Source organism: Lathyrus oleraceus, chromosome 7 (genome assembly GCF_024323335.1).
Source record: "Lathyrus oleraceus cultivar Zhongwan6 chromosome 7, CAAS_Psat_ZW6_1.0, whole genome shotgun sequence".
Taxonomy (NCBI): Eukaryota; Viridiplantae; Streptophyta; class Magnoliopsida; order Fabales; family Fabaceae; genus Lathyrus; species Lathyrus oleraceus.
This window is the reverse complement of record NC_066585.1, coordinates 98,979,458-98,991,687: the sequence shown is the minus strand read 5'-3', so window position 1 is coordinate 98,991,687 and position 12,230 is coordinate 98,979,458. Positions and strand designations below refer to the sequence as shown.

Sequence of the window (12,230 nt, the reverse complement as noted above, 5' to 3'; positions counted from 1 at the left end):
GAGTATTCACTATGGCAGAGTATTTTCATTTCGAGTCAATGACTCTGGGATACCTTCTAGGGACCACCTTGGAGAATAGTCCACACCTGTGAGGGGGATATGGGTTTTTATTGTAGGAAACCATAGACTCTACCTACCTTGATACTCGTGCCATGTCGAACTTTTGAGCTTGCAACATGTGGCACTTACAGATTGTCCAGAACTTGCCAGAGTTTCGAGTCCATGTGACTTATTATCATCTCATCATTACATTATCACTCATCATGACCAAAATTTTGCATATGCATGTCTTTTCCAGGAATCCAAGAGTCTGGTCTATTTACCAAGCAATTGAAGCGAAGTATGAATCCCGAGAGAAAGAGCATCCACAATTACAAGTTTGTGGAACCTCCATTGGCTATATTGAGAGGACTTGGGGCACGTTTAGACATGACTCACAAAGACGCCTTCAAGGAAGCGTATGGTAACCTTCTGGGTATTTTGAACACCGAGGTCAACATCATCGATGTGCACACCTTGGTGCAGTTCTACGATCCACCACTAAGGTGCTTTACTTTCCAAGATTACCAGCTAGCGTCGAAATTGGAAGAGTACTCTCATATTTTGGGTATTAGGATTAAGAACCAAGTGCCATACATCCGCACTAAGGAACTTCCTGAATATCGAGAACTTGCTGAAGCTCTGCATATGGGAAAGAAGGAAATAGAATTGAACTTGAAACCAAAGGGTGGAATCCATGGCTTCACCTCTAGGTTTCTCGTAGACAAAGCTATCACATTCGCTGAAGCTGGAAGCTGGACGACCTTCAACGCCCATCTAGCTTTACTTATCTATGGGATTGTCTTGTTTCTAAATATGGAGGAGTTCATAGACTTGGCTACCATTCACATCTTCTTGACTCAGAATCCGATTCCCACTCTTCTTGCTGATACTTACTATTCCATCCACGTGAGAACCCAGAAGAAGAAAGGGACTATCGTCTGTTGCACCCCTTTGTTGTATAGATGGTTTATTTCGCATCTACCCAGCAAAGGTCCTTTCTTTGAGAACAAAGATAACTTGCGATGGTCCCAACAGATCATGTCCTTAAAAGCCGAAGACATTCCTTGGTATTCTCGAGTGTACGATGGTGTCAAGCTCATCCTCAATTATGGGGATTTTCCTAATGTACCTCTTCTTGGTACAAAGGAAGGGATCAACTACAACCCGAGGTTAGCATTACGACAACTTGGATATCCTATGGTGGACAAACCTGATCTCGGAAGTGTAAAGGGTTTTGTTTTATACGAAGGGGTCGAAGAGCCAGAGTTGATCAAGAAGATTATCAAGGCTTGGGGGTCGATTTATCATCAAGGAAGAGCAGAGATAGGTAAGAAGAATTGTATTGCCAGGAAGCTTACACCAGTTGGGTCAAGAGCAGAGTTAGTGAGGTCTTGTTGCCGTTCCCGCCTGAACCATCCATGAACCTCCAACCTCCTGAGCCAGAGAACCAGCCAAATTCTGAAGTAGATGAATTGAAGAAGTTATCAAGACTCTAGAGAAAGAGAATGTCGATCTCAAATCTAAGCTTGCTAAGATCTCATTGGAGAAAGAAACCTTGAAATTCAATCTCAATCAGAAGAGAGACCGAGTTCGTCAAGCAGATGATGGGGTACAGACAGAGGTTTTCAAAAGACTCAAAGTGGGTGACACCCTCAAAGGGACTTATGCCAGCCTGGCAACCAAAAAGAAGCAGTTAGCTGAAGCCCAATACCGAGCTGGTAAAGCAGAACTAGAACACATGGAGCAAATGAAGAAACTTCAAAGCTTGCTAGAAGCTTGTAAGAAAGAGTTGAAGGATGAGAGAATCCGCAACAAACAGCTAGAAGTCACCCTTCGCCAAAACCAGTACGAGCTGAATCAGAGACTAAAAGAGATCCAAGAGCTGAAGGAACAATCACATGGGAACCTGAAAGACAGCAACATACAGTTGAACAAGCATCCTGAAGACCCCTCTGACCGAGGGAAGACAGTTGTGAACAATATTCCAAGCAAGCTAGATCACAACCCCCCACCTGAAGGGAGTGCAATGTTGGGAAAATGGGGCGCTTGCCTGTCCCCGAAATATCATGCTTAAAAAATATATCAAAGTTTAGTTTCTCTCTTTTTATAATTCCAAATTTTATTTAAAAATAAATAAATAATGTGATATATGGTTTAAATAAATAGTATATTTCAAAATTACAAAATAATTGTTATATTAATATATTTTTGCTTTTGTCAAAGTTTGAACTCATAATCTCAACAAAAGAATAGTATTTGATTTCACTTTTTGAAAAATGAAGATGAGTTTTGATAGGTGCCACATAAGAATAATTGTGATGTGACAAACATAGAGTATGTGGCATATCATGTATCGTGATATAATATGTTTTCAAATTTAATATACTATATAGATATAGATTTTATTCAAAATTGATATTGAATTTATATCCTTCAAAATATTCTTTAAAATAAGGATAAAATATTGTAATGAGTTGAATCTCAGACATGTAATTTATATGCAAGAAATTTATAAATGTATATGTAATTATAGTAATTAAGCAATAAGAAAATAATGAGCCATGATTTGATTGATTTGACTTTGTTTCCACAAATGGATGTACGAAGGAATGGAGTACAGATAATAGAAGCAAAAAAGAATAACATAGAGGAGAGATATTATCAAATAGGGATAGAGAAACGTGTCATCATAGACCACCCCAAAAGCATGCTTCCATTCACATATTTAACGGATCACAAATCAACTAGATTGTAGTATCTTCCAGCTGGCCTTTTTCTCTCTCTTTCCACGTCCCATTTCTTGAATTTGAGGAAGTTTGTTATTCATGCCTGCTTCACCCTCTTTCTCATCACGTGGCTTTTCTTTCGTTACATTACCATCTCCTTTTAAGACAACCTTGTCCTCAAGGTTGAAGGTTGGGTAACTAGCTGACATGACTTCCACATCCTCCCACGTAGCTTCTTCCTGCAAGTCATTCTCCTACTGGACCAGAATTTGTGGAACTTGCCTTGATCATTTGGTGATAGTTCTTGTTGCTAACACCTGTATTGGTTTCATAATTGGCCCCATTTCTGATACAGTTAAAGATAACAACATATACGTCTCACTAGCAGGTCCTTTGAACAACCTCAACTGTAACACATGGAAAATGGGGTGGATTCTCGCAGTTGACAGCAGCTCTAGCTTGTATGCCACAGTTCCAATCTTAGCCGAAACTTTGAAGGGCCCAAAATATTTCAAAGATAGTTTCTGATTTTTGCGCAAGGCAACTGAATGTTATCAATATGGCTATAGCTTGACCAGTACGGTATCAGCCACTTGTAAGGATACCCATGTCCTCTTCTTGTCTGCATTGCTTTTCATCACTTGTTGTGCTCTCAACAAGTTAGCTTTCAATGTAGGTAACAATTTCTCCCTGTTATTTATCTGTTATATTACCTCCGGGGGATCCGCTGTTGAATAAACTGGTTTGGCCCAAGTTGGTGGTTCTCTCCCATACAATGCTTTAAAAGAGGTCATGCCTGCACTTATGTGATATATAGAGTTGTACCAAGATTCTGCGAGTGGTAGTGCCTTGACCCAAACTTTAGGATTTTTGTATGTTAAACATCAGAGGTACATTTCTAAACATTTATTCAAGATCTCAGATTGCCCATCTGACTAGGGATGATATATCGATGACATTGCCAACGTGGTGCCCTACAGCTTGAACAAATGTTGCCAAAAGGAGCTCGTGAAAACTTTATTCCTGTCAGACACGATCAATTTCGGGATCTCATGCAGTTTCAGTATGTGATTCATAAATGTCTCTGCTACACTCTTACTACTATAGCCAGCCTTTAGTGGTAAGAAGTCGGCATATTTGGTTAATCTATCAATTACTACCATGATGACGGATAAACTGGAAGAAAGTGGCAGGCCAGTAATAAAGCCTATAACAATATCTTCCTAAACTTGTTACGGGACATGTAGAGGTTGCAATAAATCTGCTGGTAAGGCATTGTTGTTCTTTGCTTGTTAGCAAATGAGACATTTATGAACAAACGTTTTAACGTCCTCTTGCATCTTGGGCCAGTAGAACTGAGCTTCCAGTCTAGCCAATGTTCTAGTGATGCCAACATGACCACCTATCGGAGAGATATGGAATTCATGGAGTAGTTTATGTACTAACTCTTCTTCAGCTGGTATCGTCAATCGATCCTTCCAATATAGCAATCCCTCTATGATACTGTATTGGCTAGGCTCTGTAGATTTTGTATAGTCATCCCTCAATTGCTTGAGATGAGGATCACCACTCAGCTTATTCTTCAATTCTTCTAAAAACAACGAATGTGGCTCCGACCAAGTTGTAGCGGGGTATTCGTTACCATTGGAGATATTGACTAAATCCAAGGTAAATCATACAAAGTCGAGTCGCCACCGCACTTCTATTTATCCAAAGGAATGGTTAGAAAGCGAACAAAAACCTAATAGTTTTAACAAAAACTAGTAAAAGAAACAGAGATCCGGGTAAGGGGGTTGGTTATGCAATAGGAAGGTGTTAGGCACCCAAAACATCCTAGGTACTCCTAGGGAGCCCTTTTCACACTTGTGAAGGTTGTTTGTTTTGTGAAATTTTTATTTGTGCAAACATGATTGAAGAGATGAGAAGAGAATGTACAAGTTATTTACATTTTGTGTTTGGATGGATAAACCCATTGCCTACGTACCCTCTTATAAAAAGATTAGGATCAAAACCTCGTAGTTCGAGGTAAAAATCTCAAAACAAATGAGTGGATTGATTGGTCCAAAAGCCTTAAGATCTTTTGTTATCAAAGGGAGAAAACTCAACCTAAAACCACAAGTCCACCATGTGAGGATAACTTCAACATGCTAGTGAGGGGTTAACCCTATAATAAGCATGGAAGGCTCATTGTCCATCACTAAGGACAAAGGTGAGTATTACATCTACCACAAAGATAACTCAAACCTAATAGCTAAAGGTTATGAAAAATTTGATTAAGAAGTGGACATTGGAACCACAAAAAGACATTTGAATGTGTTATATTTACCAATTAGAAGTATATACAAAAGATGGTCAAAGTTGACTTAAAGATTCAATTCAAAATGAGTGTTATGAAAAGAAAGTTTGAAAATCAAAAGCATAAGGCTTAGGTTTCTAATGTTGAAAACAATAGTCAAATTTTTGCACAAAAAGGGTTTTGGCTTGGGTTAGGGTGGAGAGATGAGGAAAAAGGGCTAAGTCCTAAGGAAAACAAAAAGGTGAGGGATAAGAAATGAAACCACACTAGGAGTCCCTCTCTTGAGATCATATAGATGATCCAAGTAGATCCCATCCTTTGGAATAAGCAAGCACAAAGCATAAGCAATCAAACAAGTCTCATAAGAGATCCTCAATGTATCTTGTATCTTCCACTTAGATGAACATGGTAATGATCCTCAAATTAAGCTCAAATGGAAACTCCTAGTTCAAGAGCACACACATAAAAAGTTCCACAAGTAAACAAACATCACACACTATATCCATATAGGAGGCTCAAATAATGGGTGGGCTTTAGTCAAGAGGGGTCATGTCAACCTCGACAAACAAGCCAAACTGTAAAGGGTAATCTGTAGCTCTTAACCACTAACATTGAACGTTAGGGTGAAGCTGATCAAAATGGTAATGAGGATGAGACCTCATGCTCTTAACCCTGGTCAGGGTGAGCTCATGACAAAGAAAGCGTGGGGATCCAGAAAGTGGGATCCTATTCCACTTGACAGACACTGGACAAAGATCTTGGGCACATGTTTAGAAGCATCAGCACGTAGTGCGAGCATAAAGAACGACTCACTGAATAACGGGGGATTGGCTACTAATCCCTTTTATCCGTCAATTTCCTCAACTCTTGTAGGTATTAACAAATAACACATGCCTCATCTTGGAGGTCTTTGAGCACAATTGTAAACAAACACAAACAGAGCCTCTGAAGGAGGACTTGCCAGCAAAATGCCTGCCAAAAAGGTGACAGGACTTCAGACTACATGAAGTAAGAAGCTAACTACCTGAGTGGTGTATCAACCATAATCCAATGCTCAAACAAGAGCTAAAGCAAGCAAGCAACTAAGGTACCTGTACAAAGACTAAACAATTAGTACTTCAGTCATACAACCAGAAAACAAACAGTGAAACCCTCTAACAGTTACACAATTCAGTGCATAAGTGCCTTAGCACTCAAATGGGATCATGAGTTCATCACATCAATTAAAACCCTACAAAACAACAATAGGTCAGTACTCAAATGCATTTGTATCTCACAAGATCAATGATGAGTATCCAAACCTAAAACACAAGACAAAGTTAGTTTATATGCATTCAATCAATACAATAAAACACCAACAAACAAAGGCATAAGAGATGAATTCAAAACCTAACTAAATGACCAAAACAGAACTCAATCTTCTACACATTACACATTCAAACACTCCTCAAAATGTCCTCAAAAGGACCAGCATCAAGTCAATAAGCAAATGTCTCAAATGGCCTATGCCATGCAATGACCAAAAATATGCACAAAATGAACTTCCAAATTAGAAAATTCAAATCAAATCAGAAATGCATGCAATGACTTTGAGATTTTTTTGTATAAGTTTCTCATGTCATGGATGTGCAATATGCAAAAGATCAAATCCAGAATGACGCAAATGCTATGTGAACAAAAATGCACCAATTCAATGTCAAAAATGTGACACAAATTGTCACATTATTCTCTATGTGTCAAAAGTGATGATAACATGTGATAAAAATTCCAAACCAGTGACCAATAATTCATATTATGCATGAAGATCATGTATGCAAAAAATTGGATCAGAAGGTTCAACATAGAGAATTTCACAAGACATTGAATGCACTAGATCAAATTAGCACAAGTTCATTCAAAAATTCACAAATAAAAATCCAGACATCCACAATTCATGAAATCAGCACCAAAAAATAGTAGACATCCATACAAATCTATGAAAAAAAAATGGGACTCATTTGGATCATTTTTGCATTTTTTATGAATTAAATGAAATGAACAAAATAATTGAAGTATGCATGGAAAATGGAGGGAAAAGAAAATATTCAAATCAAATCAGAAAAAACAACAACCATCAGATCTTGGCGCGCAATCATGATCAACGGCTCACGTTCAAATGATGAAACGCACCGTTTCATTAAACGATGTCAGCGCACACATCAGCATTCCAATACACGCGTGGCTTGGTCAAACAATTTGTAACCAATCACTCGTCCACGCAGCATCACACATGGAAGACACAGTCAGCTAAACCCTAAACATGCAGACGTCGGAGCTACAGCTCCGGTCGTCTTCTCCGGCACACTCCGGCGACTTCAACACAAAAAAAATTCCAGAATTACACAAAGCCTATATCATTCGAACCGCCTTTCAATGTAGATTCCAAATATCACATCCAATTCTCCTAATTCCTCATGGATTTTTCAGATCGAAGGCAAACATAATCTAGATCTAAACTTACAATCAACACTACATACTCAATACTCAACCAAATTCAATTCTAAACACATGTACGTGATCTACACGGCATGATCTACACATCTATGATCAAAAAACAGCAAAAGGAGAGGATGAAATTTGCATCACCTGGAATCGAAGCTTCCTGAATTTACGATCTCACAGGCTATGAAGCTCCAGATCCACTCCTATGAACTTCTGTTGAAGCTTTGTGCAAAAAGAATTAGTTGAAACCACTTGAATCCACCTCAATTTCCAACTTCCATCGCCATATTCATGCTCTTGCACTGCTCAATTCCTTGATGAATTGCTCCAAACAGTGGATGAATCTTGCTCAGTGAAGCACCAGGAACAAGAATATGCAAAGATCTTGGAGAATGGTGTGAAGAAAATGAAAATTCTAAGTGAGAGAAAATTTGAGAGAGTTCTTGAATTTGATATGAAATGGTTCTGTTATTCAGTTATGATTAGGGTTTGGCCTTTTATACTTCATGCTAATGACCATGCTAATCCTCTTTTCCATGTATTAATCATGATTAGTGAGTATTGAAGCAAATTGCAAAAATACACATTAAGCTCTCCTTGCCATAATACACGTGCACATCCTCATGTTAAGCTTCCAATTCACTCAAAATTATCCAATGGTCATGCTTTGAAGAGTAATTTGCTTGCACCTTAAGCCAAAAATGAATAATGAAGTATAGCTTCAATTTGCACATGTGTGAACTAGTGAACTCTTGGTCATGATTCCTTTGCACAATTGGGCCAAATGATGTCAATTTGAGATGTCTTGAACATGAGAAGCATTTTGCAAAAAGAATGAACCAAATTTGGAGCATTGTATCAAAAGTTATGCCATTTTGAATTTCCATGTACACCTTGTGATCAAATGACCATAACTTCTCAACCATTCATCATATGGACATGAATTAGGACTTTTTGGAAAGGGGAGACAAAGATCTACAACTTTCATGTTCACCAAAAATCCATTTGAAACTTCTTTGATCTTGAAAAGTCAAATTGAAAGTGGACCAAGAACTTGCCAAATTTGGAAACTTTGAATTATAGGTCATTTTCCGTTTTTAGTAACTTTTGCCATGACCTTTGAATCTTCAAGATGGATGTTTAGAATGATGAATAGACCCCACTTGAACATGATTGAGGTGTCTTAACTCATTTCCCCACCTCATAGCCCTCAGTTGACTGCACATTTGACTTTTGGTCCTTAGATGACCTTTGATTAACTTGAGCCTCTACCACTTGGTGAAATTGCTCATCTCTTGCTCAAAGGATCTTCTTGAAGCTCTTGACCTGGTGATTGCTTAAGATACAAACAAAATATGTTAATGACATATTTTTGTGCTTTTGGTTAGTAAATAAAATGAGAAAAGCAATGATATACAATTCAAGCATGCTTGGTGATCTCAAACCACTCACAAGAGATCCCTACCCAAAGGGAAAAGGAGCCAAGATGCTCAATGATCCTTGAGGCTATGCAATGCAATGCTATAATGCCATGAGGGATCTTAGGGACAAAATTGGGGTCTTACACAAGCCAACATAAACATTCGTGATAACGCATCAGCAGCTTGATTGTCCTTCCCAGGCTTGTACTCAATCTTGAAATTATACTCCCAAAGTTTGTGTAACCAAGCTTGTTGTTCAGGTGTTTGAAGCGATTGATCCAACAAACATTTCAAACTTTTATGATCAGTTCTGATGATGAACTTGTTTCCCAAAAGGTAATGCCTGAACTTAGCCAATGCCTTCATTATATCCAATAGCTCCCTTGTATAAGTTGAGTGTTTCTGCATTCTAGCTGACAATTTCTTTGAGAAATAAGCAATGAGGTGTCCTTTTTGCCCCAACACTGCCCCCACACCTGTCCCTGACGCATCGATCTCTAGTATGAAAGGCTGTGAGAAATCCAGTAGTCCCAAAACTAGGGCTTCAGTCATGGCCATTGTGAGTTTCTCAAAAGTTGTGTCTGCTTCAGCATTCCATTTTAAATTGCCCTTCTTCAAGGGGTCAATTAATGGTATGGCAATGTGCGCATAATCCATTTGGACTCAAGAGCTACATCTTTGGTTAGGGTTTTAGGTTCCATGGCTTTGATATCCCTACTGATATCATCCTGCAATCCACTAATAAAATAGTCTAAGATGGCTTCAACACTTAATACATCTACTTGATTCGCAAGAGTAGTGAATTTCATGTAATACTCGTTAACATAAGCAGATTGAGTCAGTTTAAACAATGTGGCACGAGGACAATCATAAGCAGGAGGACCAAAATCCAATTTTAATGCTCGAGTAAGATTTTGCCATGTCATGAATGGCTCTGTTTTCTGAATCATCTAATACCAAGGAACTACCTCATGATCGAGGTACACCGAAGCGATAATGAGTCTATCAGAATTTGGAGTAGCATAGTAATCAAAGAATTGCTCCACTTTAAAAATCCAATCCATCATATTCTTACCATCAAATCGAGGAAAGTCGAGTTTGACAAATCTCACCTGAAATAAATTTTTCGGTGGTTCTTTGATTGAATTCGAAACACCATAGGAAGACCTGAGAAAGCTCTGCAAGCGCTACAACACTTGAGCAATGGCCGCATTAAGCTGATTGAATTAAGAAGCGCTTGTAGTCTGAATCGACTCTATCTTCTCGTTTTGAGCTTGGCTTGCAACTTCCAATCGGTCCATCTGACTCTGTATCGCTTCATTTACGCGAGCTATATCTTCCGCATTCTTCTTAAGCTCTGCGTAAATTTCCTTCATTCGTGTGTTGTCTGCCATGATGAGTTGAAAGCATCAATGTAATGATAGTAATTAAGAAATAAGGAAATAATGAGCATTAATTTGATTGATTTGACTTCGTTTCCATAAATGGATATACGAAGGAATAAAGTACAAATAATAAAAGAAAAAAAGAATAACATAGAGGAGAGAGGTTATCAAATAGGGATAGAGAAACCCGTAATCATAGTCCACCCCAAAAGCATGCTTACATTCACCTATTTAACATATCACAAATCAGCTAGATTGTAGTATCTTCCAGTTGACATTTTTCTCTCTCTTTCCACGTCCCATTTCCTGAATTTGAGGAAGTTTGTTATTCATGCTTGCTTCACCCTCTTTCTCATCATGTGACTTTTCTTTCGTTACGGTATCCTATAATATTAATTTTTTTTTGCATTGTGATTTCAAAATCAAACGTTAAAACCAGGTATTATATTTTGTTGTAAGTAGTATGATAAAAAATACTATACCATTTAAGATTTTAAAATAAAAATTAACTAAAATTATTTTAGAGACATTATATTGAAAAAATATATCAAAATTTATTTTCTCTCTTTTTATAATTCCAAAATTTATTTTAAAATAAATAAATAATGTGATATAAAGTTTAAGCAAATAGTATATTTTAAAGTTATAAAATAATTATTATGTTAATATATTTTTATTTTTATCAAGGTTTGAATTTATGACATTATTAAAAGAATAGCATGTGCTTTGACATTTTGAAAAATGAAAATGAGTTTTGGGAGGTGCAACGTAAGAATAATTATGATGTGATAAACATAGAGTATGTGACCTATGATATGTCATAATATATTTTGTTGTTTCAAATTTAATATATTATATAGATAGATATAAATGTAGATTTTATTCAAAATTGGTATTGATTTTATTACATTAAAAATATTCCTTAAAATAAGGATAAACTATTGTAGGGAGTTGAATCTCACACATATCATCTATATGCCAGAAAATTATAAAATTTAATATCATATAATATTAAAAAAAATTGCATTGTAATTTTAAAATCAAACGTTAAAACCAATCATTTATTTTTTATGGTAGTATTCTTTGTTGTAAGTAGTATGATAAAAAAATACTACACTGTTTAAGTTTTTCAAATTAAAATTAATTAAAATTATTTTAGATACATTATATTGAAAAAGTATATTAAAGTTTTTTTTTATTTCTCCTTTTTATAATTTAAAATTTATTTCAAAATAAATAAATAATGTGATATAAAGCTTAAGCAAATAGTATATTTCAAAATTACAAAATAATTGTTATGTTAATATATTTTTGTTTTTGTACGAATAACCTTTTAAACCCAAAGAATAGTATGTACTTTAACCTTTTAAAAAATGAATATGAGTTTTGGGAGGTGCCACATAAGATTAATTGTTATGTGACAAACATGGAGTATGTGGCATACACTTTTGAAAAATGAAAATGAGTTTTGAAATGTGCCACATAAAATTAATTATGATGTTGCAAACATAAAATATGTGACATTCGTGATAAAATATATTGTTTCAGATTTAATATATTGTATGAATGAGGGTAACACTAACAATTTATCAATTTATACGATAAAGATATCCTAATTAAGAAGCAAACTATACTTACATACTTATATTATTATCACAAGAAAAATATGAATTAAGAAATGTATAAATTGTATATAGTACTTTTCTCGTGTGTAATTTAAGCCAAAATTTAATGAATAATAATAGCAAAAGAAAACGATAGGAAGCACGAATCAAATTGTTAGAAGTAATTCATTTTCAGTAGTGTAATATTAGTTTTGTTAAGCTTAACCTAGTTAGTGTAGGTTAGCATTGTTGCTTACGTGACATTATTATAAGTG

The 12,230-nt window shown here is 36.2% G+C and overlaps 1 protein-coding gene across 1 annotated transcript; it reads right to left on the bottom strand.

Annotated features, from left to right (window-relative positions):
- Positions 1–2,782: 2,782 nt before the first annotated feature.
- On the bottom strand, positions 2,783–9,524 carry LOC127102226 (uncharacterized). The gene is made up of 3 exons (XM_051039627.1): positions 9,111–9,524; positions 3,086–3,292; positions 2,783–3,007 (listed from the first exon to the last, which is right to left on the bottom strand). The coding sequence occupies exons 1-3, from the start codon at positions 9,522–9,524 to the stop codon at positions 2,783–2,785; spliced, it is 846 nt and encodes a 281-aa protein (XP_050895584.1).
- Between the last annotated feature and the right edge of the window lie 2,706 nt (positions 9,525–12,230).

Bases quoted from the DNA above. Each gene is read 5' to 3' on its own strand.
- LOC127102226 (XM_051039627.1), bottom strand. From the start codon at position 9,524: ATGGCCATGACTGAAGCCCTAGTTTTGGGACTACTGGATTTCTCACAG. The intron at 3,293-9,110 runs GTAAGACCCCAA...CGCAAAAATCAG, and splicing joins GAATGTTTATGTTGGCTTGT to AAACTATCTTTGAAATATTT. The intron at 3,008-3,085 runs GTGTTAGCAACA...AATGACTTGCAG, and splicing joins CAATTATGAAACCAATACAG to GAAGAAGCTACGTGGGAGGA.